The 19,071-nt window shown below is 36.0% G+C and overlaps 1 protein-coding gene across 8 annotated transcripts in view; it reads right to left on the bottom strand.

Annotated features, from left to right (window-relative positions):
* Positions 1-19,071, bottom strand: part of DOCK10 (dedicator of cytokinesis 10) — a 189,566-nt gene that overhangs the window by 108,100 nt on the left and 62,395 nt on the right. For 2 of the 8 annotated variants that reach the window (XM_088131647.1, XM_088131649.1), the window contains exon 1: positions 11,867-12,170. The exons of the other annotated variants lie outside the window; for them this stretch is intronic. In XM_088131647.1, coding sequence (XP_087987773.1) covers positions 11,867-11,971 — 105 coding nt within the window. In that variant the 5' untranslated portion in view covers positions 11,972-12,170. Of the gene's footprint in view, positions 1-11,866; positions 12,171-19,071 lie in introns of those variants that run through there. 8 annotated transcript variants of the gene reach the window in all.

Here is a 19,071-nt window from a genome sequence, read left to right as displayed (position 1 = left end):
GAGGAAACAGAACACACAAAAGAAACACCGTTTATTATTCCCTTGTATTTCTTTTTGGAGGTGGGGCTCCATTTCCAATGTCCTTTCACACAACAGTTGCTATGCAAACTTCACTTTTTTGTGCAGCTTGGAGTGGTGAAGCTGAGGATATAACCAGATGGATTTGGCTGCTCAAAATGTTCATGATCAGTCTGATTATTTCCTGATGGGAGAAATATGTAATATCAAATCATACTACATTGCCATATTAACCTACTTGTTATGCTGAGGAACTTATACACATTTCTTTTAACTGTACTGAGTGACTATATGCAATTATCTTCTAAATGAATTTGATGCCAAATGGCGTATTTTAATTTCAGTTGTTTCCATGAGCTATGTGCTGATTCATCCCCATTACTCTCTTGTGCTTAGCCACATTTTAAATTCAAGTCGTTTGCTAGAAACAAAAGTACTTTTGCTCTGTTTAACTTGGCATTCATCCTCGTCTCTGTCAGGATAAACTATTTGGCAGCCAACCCCATACTTTCTCCAGTAAAGAGCTGGATTATACCTTGTTCAGCCATCAAGAAAATACTATTATTGCTGAAAGGCAATATGAGCCTTTGAAAAAGCACTCAGAAGAAATAGCCAAAGAAAAGGTAAAATTACACATTCTTTGATATGCTACATAAAAAGAGAGATGGAATTGCTCACTGACTACGTAAAGTTGTTTTACATATCTTCAGAAAGACAAAAAGAATCTTGTTATTAACTCAGGTGGAGAAAAAGAAAGGGAGACCAATGCTGAATGTAGATGTGTAGAACAGAAAAGCCAGTGACATCATGCAAGGGAAAGAAAGAAAGTAAACTATTCACTTTTATGAATTATTGTTAGATAACAAGGATTCATAAGCAAACTTTTTTCTAAATAGTTTTTTTTAAAGAAAGAATCCATCTGTCCATCCATCCATCCATCCATCCATCCATCCATCCATCCATCTATCTATCTATCTATCTATCTATCTATCTATCTATCTATCTATCTATCTATCTATCTATCTTCAAATACATACAGAAGTAGATCACATTCAATCACTGCTACAACATCTTCCTGAAATCTTTCCTCAAGCTTCTATAGACCTTTCCTGTGAAGATGGTGCTCGGAAATCTCCATAGGAGTCTACAGGTGATATGCCAACTCTTAAATACGTCCAGAAGCATCTGTTCAATATGCTTGACTCAGAAGCATCTGTTCAATATGCTTGACAAGCATCTGACTTTGGGGTAGGATGTCTAGCAAGCCCTGGAACACAGGGAGGAAAACAGGACTGCTGCAAGAGACTGTACTAACAATAAAGACCTTTCCAGAAATGCAGGTGGCTCTTGTTTCCTGAGTTTGCCAGTCTTGGAGGCTCAAAAGGCCCAGTGCTATTCAAATACTCCCAGGGTTTGGAGTATTTCCTCTTAGATGTAATCCTGAGAGACCAAATTGTAATGTGATTGATGACAAAATATATTAAATAAATCAGGCTTTGAAATTTCATTTGAATAATATGTTACAATTATTATTATTACACACTTGAACAAAAACACATTTAATTATTCTAGGTAGCAAAGGAAAACGAAAGAAAATTTATTTTTAAATCAAAGTAAACTGCACTATTAAAATTCTACCAATCCTTGAATTGTTTTGGTACAAACTTTATTAAAATGGCAACGTAACTTAACAGAAGTGGAGAAGAACTTTGCTTTTTAAAAGAACCTTTTAGGTAAATTATATATATACAACCCAGTTTGATCATCCACAGCTTCATATAGAGCTTTTGATATGGACTTCAGAAAACATATGCTGTAATAAGAAACACACATCTTTCTTTGTTATATTGTCATCTTTTTATTTTAGGAATGAGGAAAGGATATCTGAATTGTTCCCTCTTGTCCCAATCTCAGTATTCTGAATTACTAAGAGTTTGACATTCTTAACATTCAACGTTCAGTAGTATTTTTTGTATGAGCAATGGTTTCAGACCTGACAACCTTGGTCTTGAGATGAATTTCATTTTACAGTTTTAGAGGGACTTTCCTCAAATATGTGGTTAGAGGTTTTTTTTTTATTATTATTTTTAGTTGAGAGTTTCATTTTTACTCCAAGAGGTTTCTCAGAAAGGCTGACAGAAATCTCACAAAGGTTGAGTTAGTTCATTTTTCTCTAGCAAGGCTTGCTGGGAGATTTGTAAGTGAGCTAGGCTAATTTAAAGTTTTAACAGTCACAGGATTGTCTCTCCCAAATGTAATTATTCTGGAAATGAACCAATTCGGCAATCTATGTGCCAAGGCTAAATGGTGCAGGATTTTCTTTTTTCAAAAATATTTGCTAGCTTAAAAAAACTAATAAATTATGTTAGCTAGATGTAAATGACGATGGGGCTATAAAAAGAGGCACTTAACATAATGTTTCTTCTATTACCCTTTTTTTTTTAACAGACCATTTATTTTATTTACTAGACTACAAAATGGAGATTTCCTGATTCATTTTCATTAGTCAGGCTGTACTTAACATGCACCTGGCCAGAGTTAGCGCCAGAGCTAGAGAGAATTAGAATTCACAGCTATAGAATTTCTAAAAGTTTGTTTAAATCCTGTGTAGCATCATAGGTGTCTGGTAGCAACTTTCAGTGATGAGCCACGTGTCATAACTCAAACAACAAAACACAGCATGTAATTTGTGTTATCTGAGTGATGCCATGACACACAATGACATCCGTTTCCCCTCCATAGATGCCTGGGTATAGCATGTTGATTAGCAAATAACATCACCTCCTAAAATCTTATCTTGTTTCTTTTGGTAACAACTCTGTTTCTTCCAGCAGTGACTAAAAATATCCCCATAATTGATTTCACAGAACAGACACAGTGCCTGACGTTTCAGTGTCTGACTGCAGTCAAGAGAAGAAAAGCAGTGTTCAGCATTGAAAGCACTGTCAGATGTAATGTTAAGTTAATAACAATTCTTGAGGGCTTCAATGTGCAATACTGAAGAGTGCAAACTAGATTTTTTCCCTACCACATTCCTATTCTACACTTCTGGTGTTGAACGTTTGGAATGGTTTTTAAAAGTATATTGGGAAAGTTTTGAAATTTAAGAACTGCAAAGCAGGATATCTACGAGAAAAGTCCCGCAAGCAAATCCCAATATCTAATGACTCTTTATATTGCATCCTCTGGGTGTATCCACATGATATACTTAAGAAAGGCAAGAGGGGAGAGAGCGTGCCATGCAAATGCCAAAATCAGTACTGGTATTAGAAATGAACCGTTTATTTCATGTTTACATGACACAACTGACTGGGGCAAGTTAGTTGGCTCCAAACAGTTTTGGGAACATTTGGGGCTAAACTAACCTCCCACCATCAGCCATGTTGCGCCCACAGAATTCGTTCTTCCTTTTGTCAGCATATTGGTGAAGTCCTAGACCTGTCTGAAAATCTAGGGCAATGTAGTAACACTGACCCTGAGTGCCATGGATGTTTTATTTTCAATAATTTTGTTTAAAAAGTATCAGGAAATGACAGCCTCCTAGAAATATTATCAGCAGCTAGTAGGTAGCAGAGAGGACTTTTTTTATGTTTGATTGGAACTTCTATGATCCTGTGCCAATGCTAGAAGTGTATTTTCCCCAGGATAGCAGTTGGCTGGGCAGTCATATAAGCACAACTACAGTGTGGTAGGAACTTCAACAAATCACAATAATGATTGCCTTGCTGTCACTGATCTACAGAACAGCCTAGCATATTAACCAGAAGCAGAACATTTGGGAAGAAGGACAAACTACCTGGTGGGATTCATCATAGAGAAATAAATAAAAGAGAAACTGACACCCAGCCCATTTTTCTACATGGGAGATCCAGATTCAAATGCTGTGACAGGGGTGGGGGTTGGGGGGACTCTACCTGGAACCATAAATAGTCAGTGTCAGTGACAGCTACTATGTTTGAAGAATCAGTAGTCCAACTCAGAGACTGGTTCATATATTATTCTAAGCCATGATTTGGTTAACCATGGTTTGTTACATAACCCACAATTACGGGATTCATACAATAGATTAAGTGAAAATGTAAATATACACATATACATACACACACACAGACACAGACACAGACACACACACACACACATATATATATATATATAGAGAGAGAGAGAGAGAGGCTTAGTTCTTTGTTTATCTGCTCTTCAGTCACAGCACCAAACACAACATTAGGAGGACAACAGTTTATCTAGAGCTCTAGAAAGGATCCAGTCAGCTCCAGGTTTCTCTGTTGAGTTCAAACTGATTCCCACATCAGAGACTCTGCCATCCCATTGTTTAGTATGGGTAAAAAATAATGATGATATTTTTAAGAAACAAACCAAACCAAAAGTAGGTAGAATTTTCAAGAAATGTAGATCTTTATGAAAGTAAGAATTGTGACCAAGTTCACAGAAATTGGTGCAAGGGGTTGAATATACAGTACACCTTTATAAGATAACATTTTTAATTGGCTATAACTTTTTTTGTTTTTAATTATTATTTTGTTGTACTATTCCCTTCCTTCCTCTATTTTTTTCCCTTTCCTTTTATTTTATTAAATAAAGCCAAAAATATAAAGAAAGAACAAGGAATTTACAGTAAAGTTAAATTACCCTTAGGAGTTGAGAATACAAAATTCCATAGAATTCAGTGCCTGGGTTTCTGAATTACTCACTTTTAAAATCCTTGTTTGTTTGTGTGTGTGGGGGGTTCAATATCTGTGTTTACAAAGAATATGATGTAATTTTTAGTGAAAATGGATCCTATAGTGAGGAAAGACTACACAAAAATTAAGAGAAATCAATGAATAAGCTTTGGACAAAGGGAAAGGGGGAAGTTCATTGTAACAAATTAGGAGTGGGAGAAGTATAAGCAGTAGTAATTCATTTAACATATAAAGTATTACCATGTAACTGGTTTGGATAAGATAACTGGGAAACAATCATATACAGTAAGAGTTAAATCAACAATTCTCTTGCAAGATCTCTTCTCCAATCCCAAAATGCTGTGACTTGGGTAACCAGTGGTGCTATGGTCACAAGAGTCATTCTGATTTTAGGGTAAAGTATCAGTCACAGAATATAATACTTTATCTGTTTCCCCTCCCCATTCTGATGTTTTAAATATACAGTATTTCCCTACCTTTTGTGGTGACTGCTATATCATTGCCCTTTGCAGTGTTTTGAAGTAACAGATTAGGACAAGGATTTTTGAGCTGGTTAAACCTATATATTCTACCTTAGGTAAATAAAATTGTTTAGAGATCATTTATTTATCCTGAATGTAGATTTTCCAACTTACAGGACAGACCCTTACGAAATACCAAGTGCATATGGTTTTTTAGTTTCTGATTTTTTAACAAAATTAAATGTTTATTTCATAAATACCACATTTGAGTCATGATGTTTCCTCTGGCTTAAGGATATAATTTAATCAAAATATTGCTTTCCATACCTAATTATCATTATATATAGTTTCTAGAAAAGAGTCTTCCTGAGTCATACCAGGAGAACATCAGAGCCAATGTTGTATCTCCAGCAGTTGTTGACTACATGTTTCCACCTCGGCCTTGAGAAATCTCACTGACTTCAAGCTTACATAAATCAATCCCTGTGCTGTAAGTTAAAAGAAGTTCTTAATACTTCAACCAGGTCTGGATCTAGTCTAGTAGTTGAAGGAAACCGCATTCCATGTATACCAAGTTAGTATACAGTATTTTCATCATCCATAGCTAATTGTCAAAATTTATGAAATTGTACTCCAGCAACAGCTAGGACTCAGGATTAGAAACAAGTAACCTAAAACAAGTATTTAAAAACGTGTGTATTTGCTAATAAGTGAGCTCAGTCAATTCAGAAATTTATCTGAGAGAACAACTGGCACAGGATGGAAGATGACTTCCAATGGCACCATTCCAACTGCTGCCTTCCTAATACACACCGGGGGGGGGGACTGAGGAAGTAGTGATCAGTATTAACACAGAATAAATAAAATAAAATTAAAGGAAAATGAAGTATGCTTTGCTGTATAGGACACTAATCCCACAAGAACCTGTTAATAAATTCATGACTAGGTACAGTTGATAGAAGAGAACTTCTACCCTAAAGAACAAGAACTTGAGTTGTTCAACATTTTCAAGATCAGTTAATAAGAAGAATCATTCAATGAGAAGAAGAAAAAATCGTCCGTTTATTTAAACTTAGCTATCTATGAGGGCACAGAAGATACTCAGTTGTGAGCTCCTGAGATGGAGTGCATTAGTGCTGAAGAAAGACTGAGCTCGCTTACTGAAGATCTGCTTTAGGATGTGTTTTAAAACATGATACATATTTTTTTCTGTTGTGATGGAGAGTAGGCCCTTTTTGTGAATGTTCAAGTTTGGGCTAAATGACATCCTTAACACAAAACTCTCATTATGAAAAGAAAATACCACAGCTCTAATGTGGGAGAATAGAGCACAGGAAGGATCTCAATTTCTCTTCTGCAATCTACACATTTTGTCTACTTTAGACACATGTACATCAGTGTTTTTCAATTTGGCAACTTTAAGATGTATGGGCTTCAACTCCCGGAATTGTCCAGGGAATTCTGAGAGTTGAAGTCCTCACTTCTTAAAGTTGCCAGGTTTGAACAACATTGATGTACATCAGTGACATTCAGGTGTTCCATGAGATTACTGCAGCCTTGGCACTATAATCAATTGAAATACTATTATTAAATAATGAAGAAACACTAAGAACCTGCAAATGTGTAGTTATAACATTGTAGACAGCAGTGCAAAATCTCAGTGGAGAACTCTGATGAATGAAAAAAAATTGGCCTCTAGTGCAGAAATTTAATATCAGAAGAAGTACAGAATAATTATGAATAATTAAAAGCCCTTGTAGTGATACAATAGCAAATCATTGGCTGACAGCTATGCATACTTTCCATTCAGACATAACTGATCAGAGCCTTACACACACACACAGAATCTGTATGGATTTGTGTGTAACACGTTTGCAGGGATAGCAGCCTAAAACAGGTAAGGTATTGTCGAGGCTGAAGTAGAGATGAAACAGGAAATCTAAATCAAATGAAGACATGGAACTGGCTGAATGTCAATAAACTGTAATTTAATCCCTCAAAGATGAAAATTTGGTGGGAAGATTGTTCCTGTGAACAGGGAGACATAACTTAGACAATACTTGGTAGATTTTTGTCCTGAAAGGGCTTGTCAGTATGTATAATACAAGGGCTATGCATAGCCCTCAGAAAAGGTCCTTTGCGGTGTGTAGGAGCACAAACGGGGCATCTATTCAAATTGTTAAAGCAGTCCCATCATTTAAAAGGCTCATGCAAATACTTCAGATGTCAGTCCAGACAAACCGCATCTTCATGCACAGCCACTTTGCTTCACAATTTAGCTCCTGCAGGTTTGCAAAGCATCTCTTCTGAAATCTACGCAAAGCACAGTTTAATACAGTTTAGATGAGAATTAGAACAATTATTTTGTAGTGAAGACCATACCGTAAGTACCATACGGATGAAACTCATAAGCCTGTCCTGCAGAATGATAACCCTAGGCTATTCCAATGCTTATGTGTTTTATAGCTAACCTTAAAATAAAAAAGAAAGTCAAACTATTGATCTAAGTGGCATAGCACAAACTAAATAATTCTGTCTAGGTTTTTAAATTTTTTTTTAACTATTTGTTTAAACTTTGGTGAGGAGGATCAATAAACATCAATTGGGATAGAGCTCTATCATACTGCAGGGAGTCGCCAAACAAAACTTCATTATTATGTTTTATTCTCCACTCCCTGTTGCCCATGGAATGATATTGTCACATTACTTACTTCATTTTCTGCAGGTAGAAAATATGTTATCATAATGCCATGGCATGGAAAGATGAGATGCAATTCAGGGCATCTCTCTCTTTCTCTCTTCTGCTTCCATCCCTGCTCAGTATTTCTTATACTGAATATTAAGGCGAAAACTCCAAATTTTCTTTAAATATATATCAAAATTAATAATAAGCAGAATTATAAAAGAAGAAAATTGGAACTGAGTTACAGTATATACCCCTGTGTATATGAAGAACAAGACTGCAAAACTGCAAGCATATTGGCTGGTGGGTGTTCAAAGATCACATTACAGCTTTACAAAACTGAAAATTGTTTATCCTCAGAAACTAGATTTGCTACAAAAATACATGAAATCTGCAGTGCTGGAAATCTTAAACTGACAATTCTATTGTCACATTATACCAAGATATCTGGAAGAGACATGGATGCATGAATTTTGGCCTTATTTAAGTACACATATCCACTGGATTCAAACATAAAGAAATATTAATATCAAGACATTAAAAATAGATGCACTGAGTAATTAATAAAAATAATGCAGTTGCCAGTATTTTTCACTTCTCTCATCATTAAAATATAGAAAGCTGGGAGATATTACATATATGTACCTTCTTACAGATGACTCTTCCAAATTTTCATATATTTGTCAATATATAAGAAAGAATAATTAAGTGTGAATTTCTTACACTTGTGACATATTTCCTTCTTCGCTTTACGGGTTGCAATGTTTCTTCAGCTTTTTCCAATGCACGCTAATGCTCATAGTCACAAACCTTGTTGCATGGCATAGTACAAAATATTAATCAAACGATTTCTCTATCCACATTCATCATTATTTCAGCCTATTGCCAAGGCCTTCATACTGGGTCTAAAACTCAGCTTTTGTACCTGAGCTAACTGGCAGGATGATTTAAAAACAAAAGATAAAATAAAAACAGAGTCAGCCAATGAAAACACTTGCCAGATCAAAGGACAGATGGCAGCTACATAAGCACTGGAGCTCTTGCAAGACTGCTACATGAACAGTCCCTCTGGCAGGGGCACAGGGTTGCAGCTGGACAATGTTGGTGGAAGAGTTCTCAGTTCCCCCTCCCAGCATTGTTTGACTGCCACACAACATGCCTCGCCAAGTGAATTATTTTCATTAACCAGACTCCACCGAAGTAGATCTTATTCAGTTTGTAAACTGACATAAATAAATAAAAAATCATTTCAAATGTTGTGGCCCAACACTATACTTATATTATAAAAGTGTTTTAAAGACAACCAAGGAATTATTCTAAGTTTTTGCTATGCGTTGGTTCACGTGGATCATGTTCTTGAAGAATATAGTGAAGACATCTCCAGCTGTTAGGGGGAAAAATGGCTATCCATAGTCTGACAACTTGTAAGTGTGTGTATGTGCCTTCGAGTCAGTGTTGACTCCTGGCAACTGCCTGGACAAGTCCCTGCAGTTTTCTTGGCAAGATTTCAAAAATGGTTTGCCATTGCCTTTTTTGTCTGAGGCCTTAACTACTATGCCCAACTTGAGGTTAGTATTTAGTGTGCTCCAGTTGTGAAATAGATTGGGAAGGAATGGCTTATGAACTACAAAAGTGAAGTCAAGGAAAGCTGTACTGCCTTGGAAGTTAAACAAGCCACCAAAAAACACACCAACAAAACACAACACCACAGTGACTAATTCTTTAATCTTAACCTAAGAGGAAGAAGATTCAGAATACAGTTCCTGTTTAAACAGCACCATTTAAAAAACCCACTGTGCAAGTAACATTATCACTAAAAACAATATTCTTCGTGCTAATGCTCTAAGATCTTGTTTTTAAAACAGGATGTGGCTTTTAAAAAACAGAAACCTATATAGAAAGTATTCTGGCCCTATGTCTGTGCAATTAAACAGATTAACAATCCTGCAAGGGGACTACACATTCATTCAGCCAGTACAGCAGAACCTGGTGAATATTGTAGCTAAAGTCTCAGAACAGCCTTTGTAATGTCTCCCTATAAGGATGCCTTTTTCTAGTGATTTTTCTAAAGAGATTGGGATTCTGTTTCATACAGAATTTATTTCCCTATAAAATAATTATTTTCAGCATTAAACAAGCATTGCTGGTATTGTACATAACATTTTATTGAGTTAAATGGATGGTAAACGCAAGGAAAATAGCCATAGGGCCTATCTGAAACAAACCGTTATTGATATATAAAATAAGAATTCATCTGCACTTACTAAATTCAGCAGACAACAACATACAGCTTGTGAAATAAAATCTCCCTAGCTGAATACAAAAAGACAGATGCAGTATACTGGCTATCTGGTTCCAAAATTTCCAATCTTTGCTTAGAAAGCCGAGATCAGTACTGGGGATACCTTGAATCCCCATGAAGCCATGGACTTTGCATGGCTTTTGGAAAACTGAATGGATTGGCTGTCTCCAGAGGAAACATTGCACAGAGAATTTTGCAGCATTTCCCTTGTATTTGCAGCAGAAGAGGAAGTTTTACAAGGGTGGGAGCTCCCACTTCATCTTGTCCTCTATTCTTCTTAGAGCCAAGAGACATTTCTAAGTTGGTGAGGGATGGTTTTGCCACTGTGTACCCATAATGGCTGTTTGATCCTTCCTTCCTTCCTTCCGTCCTTCCTTCCTTGTTGCAAAAACAAATGTGGTGAGCGAAGAATGAAGGGGGACTGTCAATAACTTTTTTTTTTTCCTGGCTAGTGCATGAATGAAAAGAATACAGTAGTGGGGACACTTGTATACGACCACTGAGAGATTAAGAGGTGAAGCTGGTGACTGTAGGAATCCCCTGGTAGTACTGGCTTTCTACAGTCCCTTGTTAAGTCTTTTTGCCAGATGTTTCACCTCATTATTTATTTGGAGATGGTAGGGATTCAGAATTGAACTTTCATTGGAAACTCATATATTCTGCTCTTGGTGCATGATCATTCCCATTAATATATCCTCTGTATCTTTATTTTTATTGGCTGCACTGGATGAGTTTAAAGCAAGGAAACAATTTTTGTATACTGGTTAAATCCTTCTATCCTTATCATTTCAAAAATATTAAACTCTTCTCTGAAACAGAAAAGTAAATCTGTAGCTATCCTTTACTATGTTATTTCACGAATATTTTTCACTCCTACAGCTTTCCCTTTAGGAATCATTGAAAGTCCCATGACTGCTTTATTATGCAAACATGCTGTAATATACACATATGGAGAAATTAAATCATGCATATCTGGCCTATTTGAAGCTGAGGCTTTAACTTGAAATTAAAGTTGCTGTTTTTGCAACTCTCAACTCTCCTACCAAATTGGATTTTTTCCCCCTAAGAAATCATATAAGCACAGACTCAATAAATTTCTATGAAGATACAAGCATAAATCCTATCATGTCATGATAAAATTACAGATTATGAAAATGATAAAGAAAAGGCATTTTATTTATTTATCCAATATTTAGGACCTCCCATCTATAAGTTTACTACATAATGTTTGACTACAACTTGACAGCTGCGTTCATATATTCAGGACAGTGATCTGAATAAGTAATTATAACTCACTCACTGTAAATTCCAAACAGCCCATTATTTAGTTTTTTCATTCCTCTTCTCCCATTCGCATTGAAATCTCAGACAAATTAGAACGTCCTATTTCATAGATAAGTTGATTTTGTCCTATTAATTTTAACTGTATGTCTTACAGTTTTCCCAGTCTTTCCATACCTGCCGGATATGTTGGACCCCATTCCTATAATTCCTAACCAACATGGCCTGGCCAACACATCTCAGTAGTGGTCTCCAGAAATGACTACGATTTCGCTAGAGCAATTTGCTCTATTCACTGAGATAAAATAGGACTATTAGAACCTTTTCTGTTCTTCAGCCCAACTCCCCAAAGAGATAAGCTGCATTAAAACATTAGTTATAAGAAAAGAAATAGTACAAACATATATATTTATATACATACACAGCTCATACTGTGGATTTCTCCTTGATTAGTTCGTCTAATTGTCCTCTTTTTTCTCCAAAGTTCACTGTGATCCCTTTTAAATACTTTCCCTCGGAAACTCATTGTGTCAGTAGAAATTCAAGCAGCAAAGAAATCCGTATTAGAAAAACGCAGTCCTCATTCAGTGATGATTATATCTATACTGTGAGAAAAGGAAGTGTATGTACACTTAACTTATGCTATTTCTATAAATTGCATTCAAGAAAAAAAGAAGAAGAAGAAGAACCTGGAACTCAGTAATAAATCATTACTTCCTATCTGAGTAATGTTGTGCTTCTTCAGTGACAAATAAGGATGAAATCTTAGTCACAATGTTTCCTATTACCTGTTTCACTCCCACTCATAAGAGGACTCCACCCACCCACCTAAGATTAGAAGAACATTATTATATCATATGCACTTTAGCTATATTGAATTAGAAACTCCAACCTGGGGAGCTAAAGAACAAAAAAACTCTTCTTCTTCACAAAGAACATGAAGAGAATTTCTTAAAGTGATTGAAAGTCTTCCATGACCAGTGTCAGTGGATGACATTGACTAACAGAACCAGATTATGAAACTGCAGAAGTTATGTGTTCCAATGTGATGTTGACTCTGAACAGTTTTCGTGATTTTTCTCCCTAATTATTGCTTTTTGCTTCACCCAGTCTCAATGAGAGTGTTATTTTGAACATTGATGACTTATAAACCACTTGGAGTTGTCTAGTTTGAAATTATTTAGAAGACTTTACAGGCAAGCAATTCACTTACTAAAGAGTCACCATTCCAAGGAATACCAAATTGCAATACCCAATACACCCAATGCTGTCTAGTGCCTCATAGAATTCTGCATGAAGACACAACTGGGTAGGTTTTATATCACCAGTCTTTTCATCTCTTGCCTAGGCAGATAGGATTGGCTTTAGAGACAGTGTTTGGGAGATGTTTCTGGGCTGGTAGAACTTGACAGCAAGTCCGATAGTACGCGAAACATTTTTTTACAAGTATTTTGAATGTGAAACTTTGTGAAACTTTTCCCATCTAGATTACAAAACTGCTGTACTGAGTACAAAATGGGCAGTTTGAAACAATGTAAAATGATGTCAGGCTCTGGAACAACTCAGTTGCAAATGTCAATTTAATAGAATTTGAATAAAGTTTAGAACATTTCCAGAATTCTCAAAACAGCCCCTTTTGCACTCAATATGGGAAGTTTCATGATCTTCCATGCTTAACCCCAGGGCTAATTTTTTGCTAACAATTTCTTGCTTCACTACTCACAGGGGTTTAGCTGTTCATATAAGAAACAAGCCTTGCATTTGATACAGATATGTATGTTGAGCACACCTACTTAATTAGAAATCAAATAAACTGCAACTTCTGCCTCCAAAACTTTAGATATTCATACAGCAATAGAATACAGCAAACACGATCTGCTGCTCAACTGAAGACTGTCTGCAAATTTAGTTTGAAGTAATAGAAGTATAATAGGGAAAATAATAATTTATCCCTAGAAATTTCAGAATGTCTCAGACTGAAGTGCCTTGTTCTTTTCACTAAAGGGGTGGTGATCAGATATGAAACAAAGCAGGGTCTCCACCAAGAACTGGCTTCAATGCAACTAACAACCACTTGGTCAAGTTTAGTTACAGCTGGTTTCCTTTTGTATTGGCATTTTCTGACCAAAACTGCTTTCCTCTCTCACTACGCTCCTCTACTGCTGCACCTGGGAGAAGTGTGGGACACTGCCTTTCCCCACCCTGGCCACCACTGACAGCTTGGTCTGTCTAATGAAACCTGCTGTGTGGCTGCTGTCTGTAGTGCTTAGTTTCCAGGGAATGGGGGAGAGACAGCTGCTATGGAGCAGCTCAGAATTCATTCTCTCAGCTGTAGATTATTTATTTATTTATTTATTTATTTATTTATTTATTTATTTATTTGATTAGGATTAGGGCTACGACTTTGTATACTGAGAGAAAGCTATATTAGAAGTGCAGAGTTTGGAAAAAAGAAGGAAGCTTTAAAATATTTTCTTTTATATGGCTTTTCATCTGATGTCTGATGCATAATAAAAGAATGAAAAACAATTGAGAGGGCAGGTACATTAACCACCATGTACAGGATGGTGTTTATGATGCCACAAATGCAAGCAATATACCAAAGAAAGATCAAATTTTATTCTCAATACCTTCTTCATTACTTCCTTAGGGGCTGGAAAAGAATTGAGGAGAATGAGTAATAATAATGAGTAATAATAACTCCCACTTCTAAGGTCGTACCTTGGGAATGGGCAGAACTCCCATCAAAATCCTTTACTCTAGAACCTTGTTAACTTTAAGATGTGTGGATTCAACTCCCAGAATTTCCCAGCCAGAGTTGAAGTCCACACATCTCAAAGTCGCTGACACTGGGAAAAAGTGCTCTAAAATATTCCCAAATGTTAACTGTGCAGTGCCAGCTCAGAATCTATCAATGTAAATCACAGAGATATAATGAAGAAACAAGCTGTTTTAAAATTTACATTTATTTTTCATTCTCCTTTACTAATACTTTTTTTTTTTTAAAGGGGAACTTTAAAATTGTCTAGTGATCTTCTGGTAAATCAGTGATGCTGTGAAGACTTGTGAAGAAGATGCCATTCCAAAAGCTATTACACAAAGTTTAATCCAACTCAAACAGAATCAATCTACGTATTCCAAACAACATTAGCTGGATTATATTTCAAAAGGATGGTTTAAATAAACTGCTAGGAACTCCTCTTCAAACTCCACCCAGATATGATTGTATCCTAAAGCCCTGAGTTCCTTAAAAGGCCAGCATTGTCAACAGTTTTTCTATCAATTATATGACTATGTAAATAATATTGTAAACAAGTACTGTATTTTCAACTATTAAAAAAAAATCTTTTGGAAACTTAATTCACCATATAATGTAAATAAATAATCATTTGGCATCTTCTGTTCAAACCACAAGTGAACCTTGTTTTCATGTTATCATATCTACCTTTTAATAATTTTATCTATAAATATTTTAAATATAATTTTAATCAGAAGAAATTTTTACATAAGATTAAAAAACTATGGAAACATGAAAGGAATTTTTTTTTAAAAAGAAAGAAATATGAAAGAATAAAGGAAAAAGTGAAAGATAACAAAAGAAAAAGAGAGAAAAAGAAAGGTATCTAAAGAAGTGACTTCTGATCTTTGCAGCAGTTACAAAGTAATTACCACTTCCACCCTCCCAAATTACATATCATGGTTCCCTTCTCCCCACAAACAAATCTTTTTAATCAATAAATCCTGAAATCACCAATTCATCCTTATCCATTTTCAGCAAAAAATCCATAAAGGGTTTCCAGTCTTTTATGAAAGTAATTGTTGTTCTACTTTTTAATAATTTTATCCATTTACTTTACTCTGAGGCTAGTTGAAGTGAGGTCAGTGAGGTCCAGAGATGACAATTTTTCTCCAAGGCCAAATCAGCAACTACTCTGGCATCATTTCAAAGGATGTTCAAGACAGAGTTATTCCACAGAGCTTATTGATATTATTTTATATTGGCTAATGCTATTTAGTGGTTAAAATAATAGTTATTGTGCTAATTTATTTTTATTAAACTTTTATTGTGTTTTTAACTTGTAGCTTTTTATGCTTTTAAACTGCCAAGAGTCTTTCTATTCTGACAATATAGAAATGAAATGACATGAAATGAAATGAATAAATAGTAATTTAAAATTCTTTCTCTTTCAAATGTGATCACAAATCTCACATTATTGTCTGAAAGTAATACGCACATTTTCTGAACTGATGTTGTGTCTGATAGAGTAACTGTCTCTAGTGTTCAAATACTCAGTAATGTCTTCAATTTAGCAGTTAAGATATTGAAACACTATCAAAAGAAGGAGGAAAAAAAGACATAGGAAATGGAAAAAGGGCCAGATCATCAGGGTCTAATCATGTAGCTCAGAACTTTACAGATGCTGTCAAAAAACGAAACCCCAAACTGAGCTGAAGTCAACAAAGGATGCTAAAAAAAAAAAAGGTCCCCTTTTGACACAGTTTACGCAAAAGAAAAGAAAAAAGATACATATCAGCTTCTCAGTGAAGAAGACGTGTTAACCAATAAGGCAGAACTTCCTGACGTTTATTTTGACTCAATCTTCCCCGACAAAATCTATGCATCCCACTAGGAAATTGTAAAAAAGTGAATAGGGGGACAGAATTGAAGTTTTTACCTAACATGGTCAGGGAATACCTCTTTTTTTTTTTTAATGAGTTTAATATCAAGGACCATATTAATTGCATCCTGTGGATCTGAAGGAACTAGCTGATGGTCTGGCTGAACTTCTATGTATTATCTACAAGATGAACTACTAGATCACTGGAAGATAGCAAATATTGTCACTATCTTCAAAAAAGGGAAAATGGAACATCCAGAAAACTATAAATCAGTCAGCCTGACATCAATAAGTAGGAAGATATCTAGAGCAGATTGTAATAAGATTTATTTGTAAGCACCTTCAAAATAATGCAGTAATTACCAGAGGTCAGCATGAGTTTGCCAAGCATAAATCTTGACACATTTTTTGATTGGGTAACTTCCTTAATATATTGTGGGAATACTGCAGACATAATATATATTGAGTTCAGATGTTCCAGCATTGCATAGGGGTCGATAAAAAGAGTTGGTTTATCTCAAGTAAAAATTCCCAGGATGGGCTTATGGTCTACCCAGACTTCAGAAGAAGAATATATGCATAGTTATGGATTTTCTTAGCCTCTGGTATTATAGCCAATGATTTTTTTTTGTCTATCTTTGCCGAAGTCATTGTTCAGGATTAATATTCAGTATGCACATCTCTACCATCAGGCACTGTTTAGCTGAGAATGACATGAACTCCAAATGATGAAGCATCATAGGTGATAACTACAGGTAGTCCTCACTTAACAACCACAACAGGGAGCAGAAAATTGGTCATTAAATGAGGCAGTTGTTAAGCAAGTCACCACGTGACCAGTTCCAATTTTACAACTATTTTTACAATAGTTGTTAAGTGAATCATGTGATCATTAAGTGAATCCAGTTTCCCCAATGGATGTTTTTTGCTGGAATTTGCTTAATGACCATGGTGATTTGCTAAATGACTGTGGTGATTCACTTAATGACCATTGTAAAAAAAGGTCACAAATTGCTATCACATGAACACGGGGGATGGTGTGATAGTTTGCAACAGTGATAAGTGCAAGTAAAGTGTAAAGCACTTTTTCCAAGGCTGTCGTAACTTTGAAACATCATTCAATGAACAGTTGTTAAGCGAGGAAAGTCTTCTATTCATTACAAAGACTGTATAGAAGATGACTAACTTCCTGACAGCTTGGAAAGCTATGTTGTGCTGATGAATGCAATGCCATCTGGCTGCTTCAGCCAGCAAGTGATGCAAAGGTTCTGCTAAGGTAGTTTTGAATTTTCAAAAATATGTGAAAAAAATGTAAAAGCCGAGCAATTCTTGAAAATCTGGTTTGCATTCTGGATTTGGCATATCCTGAATGGCCTTGATCTTGCCTTACAATGGGTAAATGCCTGACACATCCATTCTTTGAGTGCAAAGCAAAGTGTGCTGTCCAAGCCTTTATAGCAGTCCGGTGACCTTAGGCCAGTCACTCTCTCTCAGCCCTAGAAAGCAGGCAATGGCAAACTTCTGATTTGCTTCTGAAATCTTGCCAAGAAAACTGCAGGGACTTATCCAGGCAGTCACCAGGAGTCAATATTGACTTGAAGGCACTCCTCAAAAAAGCCTTTAGACATCCAAAGGCTGTATCCTCAGTCTTATGTAATTTTCTTCATATAATTGTTTGTTTAATGTTCCAAAGTTCAGCATACAACTTGAACCTTGGGGTGTCTGATGCATTAAGAAATCAGGCAGTTACAGTTTAGCCCCACAAACTGTCAGAACTGCATGTTTCAAGTATGGAATCTCTATTTTCTTAGGTTCCAGGCCAAAAAAAGAAAAAAAAATCTGTAAAGACTCCCAGGAAATTGGCTGACTCACAACAAATTTTTCAAAGTGACCTAATCCAACCAATTAATATACACAGCAGACTGAGTAGAGGAGATGAAGCCTAGTTCCTGGTTCCTGTCACAACTTTTTTAAAAAAGGCCCTCTGGCAGCAAATTTCCCTTCCTCATTGCCAATTATTACATACTCTGCACGCAAGAAATCAGAGGATTGCAATATATATGAAAAAATATTTATTGATAGTAATGCAGAGAACAACTAAACCTATTATTGCTAGTAATTAATTCAATGTGTATAGCCACCTATCTTACAACTGTGACTCTGGAAGGTTCACGACAATTGAAACAACAGAAACAGTAAAAATACAGTAAGCACAGCATACAACTATCCAAAAAACCATGATTAAAAATTCAATAAAACATAATCAGAGTCAGCCGGTGAATATGAATCATACATACATCTGCCATTGCCAAGGCTCACCACTCCTGCCAGACCCTCAGGCACAATGGCATAGCCAAGTCTTCAGACTCTTTCTAAAGCCAGAAGGGTAAGTTCTAGCGAATGATGTTCCAAAGGGCAGGTGCCATGGCAGAAAAGGCTGTCTTCCTGGGATCCATCAGATGACATTCCTTAGTAGACAGGACCTTTAACATGCCTCTCCTGCCAGCTCTGATGCGATGGGTACACGTAATTGAGGAGAAGAGGTCCCTCAAATATAGCAGTCCAATGCCATGTAGGGCTTTATAGGTCATTACCAGCACCTTGAATTGCACATGGAAGCATACTGGTATGCTGGGTTGTGTGGCAGGCAGTACAAAAAAGAACAAAACAAACTCTGCTTGAACCCAGTAGGAATCATGCCAAACAACAACCATAACTCCTTTCAGCTTACAATTATTAACAGGCTGAAGCCTCATTTTAAAACAACATACTCATAATTTGTTTCACAGTATGCAACATATACAGTAGCAAATTGGGTGCCTTGAGGATCAGTCCTGGGTCTTTTACTCTTCAGTTTTTTAATTAATATATTGGATGAAGAGGTGGAAGGGACGTTTATCAGATTTGCAGATGAAACAAATTTGGGTGAGACAGATAATACTGTAGAAGACAGAGATCAAATCCAAACAGACGTGAGAGGTTAGAGAAATGGACTGAAAGAAGCAGA

This window comes from Python bivittatus, unplaced genomic scaffold, assembly GCF_059951505.1.
Source record: "Python bivittatus isolate LINGU-HERP-01145 unplaced genomic scaffold, Pbiv_v1 ctg000980_np1212, whole genome shotgun sequence".
Taxonomy (NCBI): Eukaryota; Metazoa; Chordata; class Lepidosauria; order Squamata; family Pythonidae; genus Python; species Python bivittatus.
Note: the sequence above shows the minus strand (reverse complement) of the source record. Positions and strands in the feature narration are given on the sequence as shown.